The sequence below is a fragment of a genome, unplaced genomic scaffold (assembly GCF_019419815.1).
Source record: "Pyrus x bretschneideri cultivar Hongxiangsu unplaced genomic scaffold, Pyrus_bretschneideri_v1 Contig6, whole genome shotgun sequence".
NCBI classification, from domain to species: domain Eukaryota; kingdom Viridiplantae; phylum Streptophyta; class Magnoliopsida; order Rosales; family Rosaceae; genus Pyrus; species Pyrus x bretschneideri.
The window spans coordinates 2,440,280-2,457,164 of record NW_025999798.1 but is presented as its reverse complement, the minus strand read 5'-3'; the positions used below and the strand labels follow the sequence as shown (position 1 = coordinate 2,457,164).

General features: G+C 34.0%; 2 protein-coding genes and 1 long non-coding RNA gene across 3 annotated transcripts; all 3 read right to left on the bottom strand.

Moving 5' to 3' along the window:
* Positions 1–488: 488 nt before the first annotated feature.
* Positions 489–3,219, bottom strand: LOC125471576. The gene is made up of 2 exons (XR_007253705.1): positions 2,033–3,219; positions 489–1,205 (listed from the first exon to the last, which is right to left on the bottom strand). It is a non-coding gene; the product is annotated as an uncharacterized LOC125471576 (long non-coding RNA).
* Positions 3,220–6,360: 3,141 nt separating this feature from the next.
* Positions 6,361–7,760, bottom strand: LOC103950887 (thioredoxin H2-like). The gene is made up of 3 exons (XM_009362137.2): positions 7,555–7,760; positions 7,204–7,326; positions 6,361–6,834 (listed from the first exon to the last, which is right to left on the bottom strand). The coding sequence occupies exons 1-3, from the start codon at positions 7,684–7,686 to the stop codon at positions 6,700–6,702; spliced, it is 390 nt and encodes a 129-aa protein (XP_009360412.2). The 5' UTR covers positions 7,687–7,760; the 3' UTR covers positions 6,361–6,699.
* Positions 7,761–12,123: 4,363 nt separating this feature from the next.
* Positions 12,124–13,602, bottom strand: LOC125471349 (thioredoxin H-type-like). Its single transcript, XM_048571668.1, has 3 exons — positions 13,345–13,602; positions 12,975–13,097; positions 12,124–12,489 (listed from the first exon to the last, which is right to left on the bottom strand). Exons 1-3 carry the CDS (start codon positions 13,483–13,485, stop codon positions 12,355–12,357), a joined length of 399 nt encoding a protein of 132 aa, XP_048427625.1. The 5' UTR covers positions 13,486–13,602; the 3' UTR covers positions 12,124–12,354.
* Between the last annotated feature and the right edge of the window lie 3,283 nt (positions 13,603–16,885).

The following is a 16,885-nucleotide window of genomic DNA, read 5'->3' as shown; positions in this document are numbered from 1 at the left end:
GACCATATTTCCAAATGTATTATAACGTTGTTCCTAATGTATACACAAAAAGATCTTGCCAAAACTCTACAAATTAAATCACGATTGTTAATTGGTTTGCAATTCTAGTGAAATTTTCGCCGCACCAAAAATTTCTTAAAATTCTAGAATATTTCGTTATAGTGCAGCGAAATTCCACAAAATTGGTTTACGATGATTTAACAAAGCAAATTAATAAAAAAGAAAGCAATACAAAGTGATAATTGATACATTGCTCATAATTTATCAATAAAAAGTGAACTAACACTCAATTACAAGCATTATAGATAATCATGAAAATTAAAGAACACATAATCAATCTTATTCACCCCCTGCACCTTATATATCTTTCCTATATTCTTTCTTTTTTCACTTTATTTCTTCCACTCTCACACGTAGGTCTGAATGTCCTTAATGTTAACTACATTGCAAAAGATGAAGAATTGGTAGAGATGAAGAGGAAGATGATAGAGAGAAACAAGAGAGACTGTATTGTTTGATTGGAGAAAATGTATACAATTGAACTTATAGGAAATGAAAGCTATACAATCCCTTATATAGCCATATACCCAATTACAGTAATACCCTTCTAACTATATTTATGTTATATCAGTTATTACTCTCCCCTCAAACTAAACTTGGAGTATCCAAGTGAAGTTTGAACTAGCCAGGTATTTGAGACTGATCTGGAACTACAAGATTAAGATGTCTGCAATGCTTCAAGAACAATGGATTGTGCAATCCTTTTGTAAATACATCTGCAATTACTATTATGAAGCTAAACGCTGTAGAAAACCCCAAACCCCTGTCTTTTGCAGTTTGGAGTAGTGTATGATAGTTTGGACAACCTTGCTATCTCGAAAATATAAAGTGATTTGAATGTTCAGTCCCACATCTTTGATACAAGTTCCACTTTTGATGCTGATAGTAACAATTTCGAATAAAGTTGATGATCCAACATTGTAGCACTTTTAACTACATCAACTTTGGAATAACCTAACAGTAAGCTTGTTGGAACAATTACAAGTAACCATTTTACTACTGTTGAAGCTAAACCGTAGTCCTATGAAGGCTGATAGGATGGTAAGAGCTGCTGCATTTTGCTGCTGGGGCACGTGTTGCTTTTCCTTCGGATGCTGCATCACTTCTCAAGGTTGCTCATGTAAAGAATGTTGTCCATATCATGCCTACAATTGGTTCTTCTACCCAATTAGTTAAACCTGGTGGCATGTCTACCCACTCAGAACTTCCTCCTAATGTACATAACTGCTGACCAAAAGATTACTAAGAGCTTTTGTAGCTTCTTGAAGATTTGAGACACAAACCAAAACCTCTGCTCACTCCATTATCATCACACAAAACTACAACTTTAGCCGTTGGTGAAGCCATGATGAAAAACACAAGTACAATCCAAAAATCAAAACAGATAAATTCTTCTAGGCAGCAAGAGAATAACACTCTTGACACAAATGCTAAGGCAACAAGAGAATGACACTCTTCACAAATTCTAAAGCAACAAGAGAATGATACTCTTGACAAATTCTATGGAATCAAAGAAAGAATGATACTTTCCTATCCATCAAGAAAGAATGACACTTTCTTAAAATCTTGTAATCCAACCAAATCACTGAATGAAACAATAGTTTATCTTAGATAATTCATCCAAAAAACATCAAAACAACTTGACAAACATGTGTCTTCACCAACTTCACAAAACAACTTGAGCTGTGCATTTCTTCAAACATGTGGACTGCACAAAGTTGAGAAATTTTCTCCATAATAGAGAACAGAACATGGATCAAAGTGGCAGATATAGAACACAGATAGCATAATTTGAATAACCATCAACAAAAAATTATCTTGGCAAACAATTAAGAAACTATATTTCATCATTCTTCAACTAATGTCAATGGCCTTCACAATTAATCAGGTATAAAATCTCACACTTTATCTTCTGCAGCAATTCCACAAACACCATATATGCATAAAGAAGAGGATAGATACAAGTAACAACCTGACAGAGTCCAAGATCCCACTTTCCAATCAGCAACGAAGAAGAGAAATTCCCAGACGAATAACAGAAAGAATCACCACCGAATTGAGATTTGCACAGTAGAAAGAAGATGGATCTTGGCACCGTAATCTTTTGACCGACACTCTCTGTTCATAGACTAAATCTCTCTCAAATCCCTAATTTCTTTCGAATTTCATATCCCCAAGTTCTGAAACTATGCAGTCTTCATGAAAACCCTAACCCCTACGAATTTTAGCTATCCTCCCCTCTCTCCACCGCCGATTTAGCAGAAGCCCTGAACGCCACTGTTTCGTGTTCATGATGACACTCTACCTGTTCTATGAATCAGCTTCAGTTTACTCTCTGTTCCTGGCTCAGAGGTACAACACCGGAATCGAACTGCCGGAGAAGGGGTTTAAGACTGATAATATCAAGGCGGAGATGAAGAATGGCATGCTGAAGGTGGTTGTTCCAAAGGTGAAGGAAGAGGAAAGGGCCGACGTCTTCCATGTGAAGGTCAAGTAGTGGTGCCGTGTTGGTCTCACCGGCTTCATCTTGAAACCCAGAGGAAAAACCCCAAAACTAAACACAAAACCCTCGGCGGAAAAATCCAGAGACCAAAAATAAGAACTATGAATATGGAAGCATAAACGATCAAATACGCGGAAACAAAAGAAAGTAATGAAGAAGGTTAGAAAGTAATGAGAGAAGAGGAATCGATCACCAAGATCCATGGCGTGAGCCTTGGTGCTCTCAGACTATATTAACTACATTACAAAAGATGAAGAATTGGTACAGATGAAGAGGAAGATGATAGAGAGAAACAAGAGAGATTGTATTGATTGATTGGAGAAAATGTATACAATTGAACTTTAGGAAATGAAATTACAATAATACCCTTCTAACTATATTTCTGTTATATCAGTTATTACTTAAACAATTGAATTACAAAGCCTACAAACTCTTTAAAAAGCTTAATTATAATTACTTACAAGTTTATTGCTGTCTTTGGAGGCAGCGAAGTGGGTGTTCCATTGATGCTTGGAATGGAAGGCAACGACGCGAGACTTGTGTTCATGTGAAGATTCGTCGTCTTGAATGTGAGATATGTTGCCTCCCGTTTTTTCTTCTTCTTCTCTGTCTCTAAGAGATGATGATAAAACTAAATAATAAGCTTAATTATTTTCTTCCAGTCGACTGCGTTTGGCGTGGATATTTGGTGTTGGTGGGAAGGGGTTTATATGGTGGTTTTGGGCAAGGGCAAAAGTTCTGTGATGAAATATAAGAATGGGATTCGTTTCGCCTCTTTGTACTATGCCACTGAACTTAATTCGGAAGAATTTTAAGGCAGCTAAGATTTGATATTAATAATTAGAAAAAGGATATATATATATTTTTATATATAAACTCATTCCCTTGCATAGTGCACGTTTGATTCATCATTCGCAGTTCGTACCCCTACATTTTGTAGAAAAATTGACGGCGTAAAAGATTGATAGAGGGCAGGAGTAGGATTCTCTCATATATTTTTTTTCTCTTTCCTATGAAAATAAGAGATGTGAGAATTCTAGTCCAGAGGGCAAAGTAAGATTTAATTTGAGGACTACATAAGCCAATATTCAAATTTATGGATGAAATGTTTTCAAAATAATAATTCAACGACTATTACTATAAATAAAGTATTTATAACATATTTGTTGATCATATTGTGAATTATATCTCCAATTAAGACGACATTAGTTCTAATGATATGTTCACGAAGAGGTAGATATAGCAATTTTTTTCCACTTCTATGGATATTTTTAGGACGTTATAGTAGTTTTAGGAGTTTCTGCACACTCTTTCCTTACAAGCCTACTTTTAAAATGATAAATTGTTCGGTTTAAGAGTTATTGCATATAGAAGAGTGGTGTAATGTTATTACTCAATTGTCCCCATATCAAAAAATAACATATGATAGAGTTGTTTAAAAGATTTTGGGCACCTTTCTCTTACAAGTCGGTTTTATAGGTCAAGTTCTATCCATATGTTCTTAGCAGATGAATCCAAGACGTTTCTTTTTTTATTTTAAAAAATTTCTTTTATTAGCGAGAGGGGGAAGGGGGGGGTGTTCGAACTTGAAATTATGGTTAGAAACACAATACTCTATTAAACCACATACAAATGAATCCAAGACATTTATTAAGTCAGAATGACAAACGGTGAGAGGTGGTGTTTCCGGAGTTGGGATCTCTTATTAAAAGTCAATTCAACCATTTATCATGTTCTAATTGAAGGTAAATGCTGGGATTACACCAATTAGAGTGTAAAGAGGAGTTGGCTGTTGTTAATGTCAACGGGCAAGTTTTGTCACATGACGTAAAAAAACAAAGAGAATTGCATATATTCACCTTAAGCAGCTTCCAAAACCAAAACTAAAACTAAAAGTCAGCTTAATCACATGACCAAATGGAATTTCTTTTATGTTTCAGATTACGTTATATTTTAAAATATTTGATCATTAGATTCTTAATCAATAATACGGTGATTAAAATTTAACAATTAAAGCTTTTAAATATAATATACTTCAGAATCTAATAAGCTGGGGGATTACTGTTACATTGGATAAAATTGCCGTTTTGGGTGGATGATCTTGACTTTTAATTCAATCTAAAATTGAATAATTAAGAAACATTTAAAATGGATTTTGGATTAGATTTCTTTTAGGCTTCATGATCTTTCTTACCTTGTTATTACCCAAATGATGTGTTATTAATTTGTGTGTAATTAGGTAGACGTGGATTATCTCAGTTGGTTAGGTCAATATGTTGGCCCATGTCATTTTAGTTTGATCACACGCAAGTTATACTAGTTGGATGTAACAATACGTTCCTCCCTTCTAAAACGCATTTTCTTTTCCAGAAGATTTTTGCCCCACCCTAGTAGTTGTTTTTTTTTTTTTTTTTGGCATTATAATGTTGAAATAACGTCTCTGTTGCAGTAAGCCAAAGACTATTGAGGAAATACTAGAGATAGACATCAAGCCTGGCTGGAAGAAGGGTTCTCATGATCCCGGTGAGAGACATAATCAAACCTGGCCATGAGGAGGTGGTTGCTAATGAGGTAATGGCGTAATGCCCATCTCTAAAGATCCGGTCAAGAAAGGGAAACCTTAGGATCAAGTTCGACGTGGTCTTTCCAGCGAAGCTCAGTGCAGAACAGAAGGATGGTCTGAGGAGAGTGCTGGGTGGAGGTGATACCTTGAACGTTGGAATCCAAAAATTGGTAGGCTAGAGGACTTGGTTTACAAGTCATTAGACGTTCAAGGACTCTCGGTGCCCTAAATGTAGTAGATATATTGGAGTCTTAACCATAAGCAATCTATTAGGACCCTTATTAGCTAAACACAAAGATATAGAATCATGATGGGACTTTAATTGATTTAGTAGAGTATGGGCTGAAATTCTGTCCGATAATAGGCTGGATTTGATGAAAACCCTAGCTATAAAACAAGGTAGCAGTCCCTGCTTCCATACCAGTCGAATCTCGCAAAAGCTACAAACCTATTTCGTTAGTAGAGTTCATATAAGTACTGGAAGTAGAAGATTACTTCTGTTTGCACCAAGAATGGCCATGCCCATGCATGCGTGTGATATACTTATTGCGTATCTCCTGTATAACTGTTAAAGATCTTAGCACTTTTTTCTTACACTTTTTTTTTCTTTGATGCTCATGTTAAAGATCTTGCAAAAACTCAAAATTGCACTTTTAAAATGGAATTTTACTCAAAATGTTTAATCGGTTTTCCAAAATTAAAGAAATGTCATAAGTTATATTTTCGAGGAAATTTTGCCACACCACAAACTTCTTAAAATTCGTATTATAGATGTACTAGAGATGTTCAAATAGACGGAACTACGTTATTGCTAAATTGTATGCCCAGTTGGAATTTTCTATTCATCTTTAAATTTTTTTTACTTGAAAAGGAAATACTTATGTCACTCAATTGATGACAATATTTCCAAATGTATTATAACATTGTCCTTAATATATACACAAAACATCTTGCGAAAATTCAACGAATTTTATTCACGATTGTTAACTGGTTTGCAAAATTCTAGTGGAATTTTCGCTGCTGCACAATTTCCTAAAAATCATGCAGAATATTTCATTATAGTGCAGCGAAATTCCCCAAATACGTTTATGAAGTTTTTATTTTATTTTATTTTTTTTAATTTTTTTTTTATACAAAGCCAATTAATCTAAAGAAAGCAATACAAGGCTCACAAATTAAGTGATAAATTTTATTGATACATAGCTCACAATTTACTAAAAAAAACACGTGAGAAATACAAACGTCATAGACAATCATGAAAATTAAAGAATACATGATCAATCTTATAGAGTAGGATTATCTTTCGCCCAAATTCCTTTTCCTCCCTTCCTCTTCTCTCTACTTTCCTCTTCAATATGGCTTAATTGTGACGATTCCAATAGTAAAAGACTGAGGGGAGGAGAATTTAAAAGGAGAGAATCCTACTCTACACCTTATTTATCTTTCCTATATTCTTTCTTTTTCCCTTTATTTCTTCAGCTCTCACACAGTGGTAGCACGTCATCGTCATTATATATTCCCAATCGAGCTTTAATAATTTATTCAAAGCATCAGTTAATTAATCCATACTTAATTATGATGTCCTGTGTTTCTCAATCTTCGTTTGCAGTTCATCTTTCCTGGTCCCCAAGATCCTATCAACCACCTCCCCTTTCTTCACATATACAAATGAAGGCATTACCTGCACACCAAACTCCATTGCCACATCCTGCATCCATCCACTCATAGTTAAATTTAAGATCACAACTTGACAAATTTTTTTTTTTTTTTCCATCATTAATGATATTATTTTCAAAGGTGAGTGACCATGTATTTCTTAATTACTTGGCAACTAAGATAACATTTATGATATTTGTATGTCACGTTCAATCACGAATCAAATCCATTTTTCAACAAGACGTTATTAATACTTCACAAAAGTCATTACATTTCCCTGCTTATGAATTCCATTTTATATTTTTGCGAGGAATCAATGTATAATAACTTTTTTGAAGTGTAACTAACAATTTTCTTGGTAATATATATGTAAAATTTAAGAAAAATATGAGGAGAAGTATTCATGCATAAATATATATACCGGTAGCTCGTCGACATCAAGCTTGACGAACTCAACGTCTGTGAATTTATCAGCGTACTCTCTGAAGATTGGCTCCATTGCTCTACAAGGTCCACACCATGTAGCCGTGAAATCAATCACCATCTGTTCATCTCCATCAAAACTAAATTAGTAATCAATTAAGCAACTTCATTAAAATAAATAGAGTATGGTAGAGTTGTATATCATATATAGAGCTTAATTATGGCTTTCCTTTTATATAAACAAGAGTGCAGGAAGGAGAATTCGAACTCGAGACTTTCATGGATGTCCTTAAGCAATTGAACTAAAAAGCCTGCAAATTCCTTAGGGAGCTTAAATATAATTAATTACCAGTTTATCGCTGTTTATGGAGGCAGCGAAGTGGGTGTTCCATTGATGCTTGGAATGGAAGGCCACGATGCGAGACTTGTGTCCATGTGAAGATTCATCCGAGTCTTGAATGTGTGACATGTTGCCTCCCATTTGCTCTTCTTCTTCTCTTTGTCTCTAAGAGGATGATGAAGCAAAATAATAAGCTTAATTAATTTCTTTTAATCGACTGCGTTTGGCTTGATATTTGGTGTGGTGGGAAGGCGTTTATATAGTGGTTTAGGACAATGGGCAAAAGTTGCGCGATGAACATTAAGAATCGGATTCGTCCTCTTTGATAGGACCATGCTACGCTCTAGATTGTACACCGCTGAACTTAATTTGGAAAAGATTCAAGGCACCTTAGGATTGATATTAATCATTATAGAAAGGACATTTTCTTTTAATATAAACTCATATTCCTTTCGCATAGTGTACGTTTGATTCTTCATTCGTACTCTTAAGTTTGGTAGAAAAAATTGACGGCGAAAAAAAAACTAATAAAGGTCAAAGCAAGATTTAATCTGGAGATTACAAAATCTAATATTCGAATTCATGGACGAAATGTTTTCAAAATCATAATTCAACGGGTATTGCTATAATTAAAGTGTGTTTACAACATATTTATTGATCAAATTGTAATTATATCTCCAACTGAGATGACACTGGTTCTAATGATACGTCTATGAAGAAGTACATCAAACATTTTTTTCTTCACTTTATTGGATATTTTTAGGACATTAATTATAGTAGTTTAAGAGTTTTTGCACACCCTTTTCTTACAAGTCGATTCTTACAATGGTCAATTTTTTGATTTAAGAGTTGTTGCGTACGGAAGCGCAGTGTAATCAAATGTTAGGACTCAATTGTCTCCATATCGAAAAATAGTATGTGCTAGTGTTGTTTAGAAGCTTTTGGGCACCTTTCTCTTACAAGCCGGTTTTTAAGGACAAATTCTATCCATATGCTCTTAGCAGAGACGTTCAAATGAACACCGCAAAAAGATGAAATAGAAAAAAAGTAGAAGTCCGAGAGACAGTGAGTGGTGGTGTTTCTGGAATTAGGATCCAAGTCAATTCACTCATTTTTCATTTTCTAATTAAAGGTAAACGCTGGGATGCCTAATTACATCAATCAGAGTGTAAAGAGGGTTGGCTGCTGTTAATGTCAGCGGCAAGTTTTGTCACATGACGTAAAAAAAGAGAATGGCATATGTTCACCATTAGTAGCATCCAAAATAAACTAAAAGTCAGCATAATCACATGACCAAACGGATTTTTTTTTTTTTTTTTTTTTTTTTTTTTATGTTTCGGAGTTCAATATATTTTAAGATATTTTATCATTAAACTCTTGATCAATGATACAATAATCTGAATCTAACCGTCAAAGTGTTTAAAATATAATGGTTTTTTAGTTAAAATGGTCTCTGAGATTTGCATAACTCCTCGCTTTGCTCCCTAAGATTTGAAATCGATAGAATTGGTCCCTAAGTTTGTTCACAATCAATTATTTTGATCATTCCGTGAAAAATCTCCATAAAATAAGGATAAAATGATAAAAATACCCTCAATTTTTGTTAAATCATCTTGGTATATTGTTTATTATATTGAGAGTAATTTTGTCATTTTGATCCTTATTTAACATAATTTTTCACCGAGGGACCAAAATGATTGATGGTGGACAATCTCAGGGACGACTTCTATTGATTTCAAATCTCAGGGACCAAGGTAAGGAGTTAGGCAAATCTTCGGGACCATTTTGGCTAAAAAGCCAAATATAATATATTTCATAACATAACATAGTTTTTGCTAAAACAACTTCAGAACATAACATTTACACATAATTTACAGTTCTGTGAATAAAATCCAAATTCATGAGCCCTGTGTACTGTGGAATCTAATTTAATTGAGAAAATTGTAGCAATTATCCTTCAATTTTAACTCAACTAAAGCAATGGTCCCTTAATTTATCAAAACACGTAGCTATGGTTCTTTTCTTCAACTCCGTTAGAATTTTGTTAAAATAAGTCATGTGCGCCAGGAATGACCATTGCTACAGTTGAATTAGTGTGAAAGGTCATTACTCCAATTGGGTTAAAATTGAGTTAGTGTAGAAAGACCTTTACTGAATTTAGTTAAATTGAGAGAACATTTCTCCAATTAGATTAAAGTTGAGGGACCATTGCCACAATTTTTCTCATTTGATTTTTCATATTTTCCCATTGATTCAGCCTCACGTGCGTGGCATGCGACTTTTGACAGAATTCTAACGAAGTTGACGAAAAAGACTGTAGTTAGACGTTTTGATGAGTTAAGGGACCAATAGTTTTTATTTGATGGACCATTACTCCAATTGAGTTAAAGTTGAGGGATCATTGCTACAATTTCCTCAATTTAATTAAGTAATTGAGGTTAACAAAAGGGTATCTCTATTTTGACCTTTACGGTGGTCCCAAATTTTGGCTTCCATCAAGTTGCGCACCACCCATGCAATGCACATAAGAGCACGTTCACCAGTTTTAGGAGCAAGGGCAAGACAAGGGAAAGGGCAATGAGATTGTGTTTACTATTACTTTAAATAGTCATTGCATTTGCGCAAGTCCACCCGTTTGGGAAAAGGGAGGGCAAAGGCAAATACGATTACTATTCACATATATAATTTTTTATTTTCTCTTTATGTTTTTTTGGTCTTATACTCCACGTGTCATTATTTCACAAATAAAGTCTAACTCTAGTAAATTATTTCAAATACAAGGGAAAACTATAACATTAAACAAACATAATTAATTTTAACTTAGGGAATAAAATTAGTATGACTCAGTTCGTCTTCCCTTGGAATGTATGGAATTTCCTCACCTTCCATAGAAAACCTTCTACTCATGACAAGTTATTTTTCACTTTTCCAAAAATGTTTTGAATTAGGGGACTCCTCGTCGAGGCGTCGGGACTAATCTCCTAATACTTCTTCTCTTACTGTTTTTGCCAATTTAACTCTCGTTCTCTCGCCCTTATTTCATCTCTAGCCTTGTCTTGTTGTGTTCATATGTTAACTTGTCTCGCTACATATTCAATGCATGTTGGCGAGCCAATTCATTAACTAATTTTGAGTAATTATTATTCAAAGAACTCCCTCTTGCAGCTTTTTTCTTAGTGACCTTCTTACCAATAAGCCTCGAGGTTTCTTTAGTTAGTGCGACCGATTCAATTAGGGTCTCCAATGGCGACTCTTCAATAGTTGATTTTTGCAGGGGAGTCTCTTCAACACAACTTCTGGACCGCTTGGTAGAACTTTGTACTTCGAAGTATGCTTTACAATGTTCCAACATTCGTGCCTTGTGAACGATTTCTGGTTGGCAACATGGAATCACATTTATGTTTGTAGTTGCTGAAAAATGAAATCTAAAACAACATAATAAATTACATAATCAAATTACTACTTTTAATTACCTAAATTATGTTTTAACATGACTTAACAATAAAATGTTATTACTTGGTTGGCTAGATTATCGCCACTTCGATAAATTCCTTCTGCTTTAGCAATGGCTTCATGCCAAGCTTTCAAATCTTTACGCAAATGTCTGTACGTACTCAATATAGATTGCTCACTCCAGGATGTGCCTTGAATTTGCTCGACAAATTGTACATGAATCTTATTCCACATGTGTTGCACACTCATCTCATTTCCCGTGATCAGGTCATAAATAACACCCAAGCCTTAAATAAAGACCAATTTGCCTTCTAATTAATTTTCAAAACTATTACCATTGGATGCCCCAAATCTTGCCATGTGGTAGCTGTAGAAAATTTGCAAACTTTTTACAGTTGGAAATCCAACCACCTAGACAAAAGGACCGTTGGAAATACTCACGTCATTCAATTGATGACGATATTTCCAAATGTATTATAACATTGTCCTTAATGTATACACAAAAGATCTCGCCAAAACTCAACACATTTTATTGTTAACTTGTTTGCGAAATAGTGAAATGTTGCCATTTTACACAGAACTTTTTAAAATTTATGAAGAATATTTCGTTATAGTGTAGCAATATTCCACAAAATAGGTTTACGATGTTTTTTAAAAGAAAGCAATACAAAGTGCTCCATTAAATTTAGGATAATTATATTTACACACACATTTTTACCTTCCACACATCTTTGTTAGTTTTGGTCATTGATCTTCTTCAATTCTTTCAATCCGATGACCAAAAATTAAGAGGAGTATGTGAAAAGTAAAATTAATTGTGTGAATAACACTACTCTAAATTTATTGATACATAGCTTACAATTTATCAAAAAGAGTCAAATAACAATTGAGAAATACTAACATCATAGACAATCATGAAAATTAGAGAATACATGATCAATCTTATTCACTCTACACCTTATTCAGCTTTCCTATATTCTTTCCTTTTCGCTTTATTTTTTTCACTCTCACATGTTGGTATCACGTTGTCATTATAATATATTATTGATCGAGCTTTAATTAGATAATACTTAGGTACTCACTAGTAAATACTTTATATATTTACTTTTTAGATTTGGCCCAATGTTATTTTAATACATGTTTTATTGTTTTAAAAAATAGTGTCATAATAACTTTTAAAAAACAAGAAACACGTGTTTGATTAGGCCAAACCAAAAAATAAGTATATATGGTACTCATAAGTGAGTACATAAGTACTATCCAAGAAACCACAGCATCAGTTAATTAATTCATTGATTACTAATTAAAACTTAATTATGATCTCTTGTGTTCCTCAATCTTCTTCTGGAAACTTAATTATGATCTCCTGTGTTTCTCAATCTTCTTCTGCAGTTCATCTTTCATGGCCCCCACGACCTTATCAACCACCTCCCCTTTCTTCACGAATACAAATGAAGGCATTGCCTGCACACTAAACTCCATTGCCACATCCTGCATCCATCCATAAACATTTATCAATTATAAACCATATATATAATATATATTTTAATAATCTCATTTTTTGTCATCTGTGATCGAGAATTTATGGTCACTCATATTTATATTTAAAATCACGGGTTGATAAAAAAAAAAAAAAAAAAAAAGTTCTTTTATTCTCCATTTTTGGTATCAAATTCAAAGGTAAGTGGCAATGTATTCCTTGGTCACTTGGTAATTAAGACAACATCTCTGATATATATATATACGTCATATTCAGTTATGGATCAAATCCATATTTCAAGAAGATGTTATTGATACTTTAAAAAAGTCATTACATTTTCCGGCTTGTGAGTTCCATTTTTATATTTTTTACAAGAAATCAGTGCATCATAACTTTTTTGAGGTGTAAATAACATCTTTCATTGGAAAACATCTTTCATTGGAACATATACATTAAGTTAAAGAAAAATATGAGTAGTATTCATGCATATATATACCGATAGCTCGTCGACATCAATCTTGACGAACTCAACATCGGTGAATTTATCAGCATACTCTCTGAAGATTGGCACCATGGCTCTACAAGGTCCACACCATTTAGCCGTGAAATCAATCACCATCTGTTCATCACCATCCAAACAAAATATTAATCAGTTAAGCAACTTCATTAAAATAAACAGAGTAGAGTATAATAGAGTTGATATATCATATATTAATCAGTTGGCTCCATGGCTTTCCTTTTATACAAACGATAGTACCGACAATGGAGAATTTGAACTCCAGACTTTCAACGTAAAAATGGATGTCCTTAAACAATTGAATTACATAGCCTACAAACTTCTTAAGGGCTTAAACATAATTAATTACCAGTTTATTGCTGTCTTTGACGGCAGCAAAGTGGGTGTTCCATTGGTCCTCGGAATGGAAGGCCACGATGCGAGACTTGTGTTCACGTGGAAATTCATCCGATTCATCCGAGTCTTCAAAGTGTGACGTGTTACCTCCCATTTCTTCTTCTTCTTCTTCTTCTCTTTGTCTCTGAGAGATGACGATAAAACACAATAATAAGCTTAATTTAAATAGTTAAGCTTAACTATTTTCTTCAAATCGACTGCGTTTGGCATGGATATTTGGTGTTGGTGGGAAGGGGTTTATATAGTGTAGGGCGAATGGCAAAAGTCGCGCGATCAACTTCAAGCATCGGATTCGTTCGCCTCTTTGATTGGACCATTTTTTTTATTACTTTTATTATTATTATTATTATTATTATTATTATTAAGCAGAATAGAGAAAGTTTGAAATTATTGTAATAATTTAAGAGATAAAGACACACTCTGACCTTAATCGAGGCATGATAGCCGCCACGAACGATCGGCGTCTAGAATAATTATCAAATCATGTCTTAGAATTCTTATCAATATAACATTCCCAGAAACAAAACCATGAGGGCGTGATCGGAATCCAAAGCAGACAATATCGTGCTACGGTGGAGTCGAGCCCGGGATATGGTGGGGGCCCGGGCCAAGATGTGACAGATAAGAAGTTTCAAATTCGGAACGCATGAGTAGAACTCGACACCTAATTCATTAAGATATTGAACCACATTTTGCTAAATGAATTGTACACCGCTGAACTTAATTAGGAAAAATTTAAGGCATCTAGGATTTGATATTAATCATTATTAAAAGGACATTTCATTTTTTATATAAACTTGTATTCCTTTTGCCTCGTGGACGTTTGATTCTTCATTTGTACCCCTACGTTTGGTAGAAAAAGTTCGACGGAGGACAAAGCAAGGTTTTATTTGGGGACTATAAAAACTAATATTTAAATTCATGAACGAAAATTTTTCAAAACCATAATTTAGCAACTATTGCTATAATTGAAGCGTATTTATAACATATTTATTGACCATATTGTGATTTATATGTCCAACTGACTCGGCACTAGTTTTAATGATACGTCCACGAAAAGGTATATATAGCATTTTCCCCCTTTTATGGATATTTTTAGGACGTTATAGTAGAGTTTAAGAGTATTTGTACACTCGTTCTTTACAAGCCAATTTTTAAATGATCAACCAATCCGTTTAAGAGTTATTGAGTACAGAAGTGCTGTGTAATGTTATAACTCAATTGTCCTCATATCGGAAAATAATAGATACTAGTGTTGTTTTAAAGGTTTTGGGCACCTTCCTCTTACAAACCAGTTTTTTTTTAAGGCAAACCATATCCATATACTCTTAGCAGATCGATCCTAGACGTTAATTAAGTCAAATAAACACCGCAAAAAGATTAAATAAATAAAAAAAAAAAGTAAAAGTCTGATAGTGGTGAGTGGTGTTGTTTGTGGAGTTGGGATCTAAGTCAATTCAATCATTTTTCACTTTCTACTTAAAAGGTAAATGCTGGGATCCCTAATTACACCAATTAGAGTGTAAAGAGGAGCACTTGGCTGCTGTTAATGTCAATGGGCAAGTTTTGTCACATGACGTAAAAACAAGGAGAATGGCATATATTCACCATTAGTAGCAATCCCAAACTATACCAAAAGTCAGGTTTTAATTACATGTCCAAATGAAAATTCTTTCTATGTATCGGATTACGTTATATTTTAAGATATTTGCTCATTAGATTCTTGATTAATAGTACAATGCTTAGAATTTAACGATTAAAATTTTTAAAATATAATATACTTCAAAAGATAATAGAATTCTTGCCGGAACAACTTTAAAATATAATTACAGCTATGTGAATAAAGTTCAAATCCATGAGCTCCTGTAATGCGGAAGCTAATTTAATGAATTAAGTGAGGCTAATAAAAGGGCATCTCTTTCTTGAACTTTCCTGTGGTCCCAAATTTTTGCTTCCATCCAAGTTGCGCACCACCGTGCAATGCACATAAACCCACTAAGTGGCTGATTCAGAAAAAAATTATTGAAGGATCAATAAAAATTGTGCAAGCAGCGTGCAAATATTTTTTGGATGGAATAATATACAAATTGATATTTCATCGAGTCTTGGTAGACTTGAAATCATTTGTCAAGTCATATTGCACGTCTGTCGACATATGTCAACATAGAGTGAGCATGTCAACTGTTGTCAATAGCTTTTGAGTGAGCAAGTCCACAAATGTCAACATATGCTAAGTGAGTCTATCAAAAGATGCCATAGCAACGCATACACGGCATGTAAGGCTAGCAGTTACCCTGTCCAATGCAATAGAGGCAATTTGTCGAACAATCGATGGACAACTTTCAAGAGCATTTCAGATTTTCAAAAGGCAACACTTAATTCTTCCTTGTCTTGTTGTGTTCATATGTTAACTTGTCTCGCTCCATATTCAATGCATGTTGGCGAGCCAATTCGTTAACTAATTTTGAGTAATTATTATTCAAAGAACTCCCTCTTGCAGCTTTTTTCTTAGTGACCTTCTTACCAATAAGCCTCGAGGTTTCTTTAGTTAGTGTGACCGATTCAATTAGGGTCTCCAATGGCGACTCTTCAATAGTTGATTTTTGCAGGGGAGTCTCTTCAACACAACTTCTGGACCGCTTGGTAGAACTTTGTACTTCAAAGTATGCTTTACAATGTTCCAACATTCGTGCCTTGTGAACGATTTATGGTTGGCAGCATGGAATCATATTTATGTTTGTAGTTGCTGAAAAATGAAATCTAAAACAACATAATCAAATTACTACTTTTAATTACCTAAATTATGTTTTAACATGACTTAACAATAAAATGTTATTACTTGGTTGGCTAGATTATCGCCACTTCGATAAATTCCTTCTGCTTTAGCAATGGCTTCATGCCAAGCTTTCAAATCTTTACACAAATGTCTGTACGTACTCAATATAGATTGCTCACTCCAGGATGTGCCTTGAATTTGCTCAACAAATTGTACGTGAATCTTATTCCACATGTGTTGCACACTCATCTCATTTCCCGTGATCGGGTCATAAATAACACCCAAGCCTTAAATAAAGACCAATTTGCCTTCTAATTAATTTTCAAAACTATTACCATTGGATGCCCCAAATCTTGCCATGTGGTAGCTGTAGAAAATTTGCAAACTTTTTACAGTTGGAAATCCAACCACCTAGACAAAAGGACCGTTGGAAATACTCACGTCATTCAATTGATGACGATATTTCCAAATGTATTATAACATTGTCCTTAATGTATACACAAAAGATCTCGCCAAAACTCAACACATTTTATTGTTAACTTGTTTGCGAAATAGTGAAATGTTGCCATTTTACACAGAACTTTTTAAAATTTAGGAAGAATATTTCGTTATAGTGTAGCAATATTCCACAAAATAGGTTTACGATGTTTTTTTTAAAGAATTTTACGAAGCCAATTAGTCAAAAGAAAGCAATACAAAGTGATCCATTAAATTTAGG

Coding starts and splice junctions, on each gene's coding strand:
- LOC103950887 (XM_009362137.2), bottom strand. CDS start 7,686: ATGGGAGGCAACATGTCACACATTCAAGACTCGGATGAATCTTCACAT. Junction 7,327..7,554: donor CCATAAACAGCGATAAACTG/GTAATTAATTAT, acceptor GGAGATGAACAG/ATGGTGATTGATTTCACGGC. Junction 6,835..7,203: donor TTGATGTCGACGAGCTACCG/GTATATATATTT, acceptor GGATGGATGCAG/GATGTGGCAATGGAGTTTGG.
- LOC125471349 (XM_048571668.1), bottom strand. CDS start 13,485: ATGGGAGGTAACACGTCACACTTTGAAGACTCGGATGAATCGGATGAA. Junction 13,098..13,344: donor TCAAAGACAGCAATAAACTG/GTAATTAATTAT, acceptor GGTGATGAACAG/ATGGTGATTGATTTCACGGC. Junction 12,490..12,974: donor TTGATGTCGACGAGCTATCG/GTATATATATGC, acceptor GGATGGATGCAG/GATGTGGCAATGGAGTTTAG.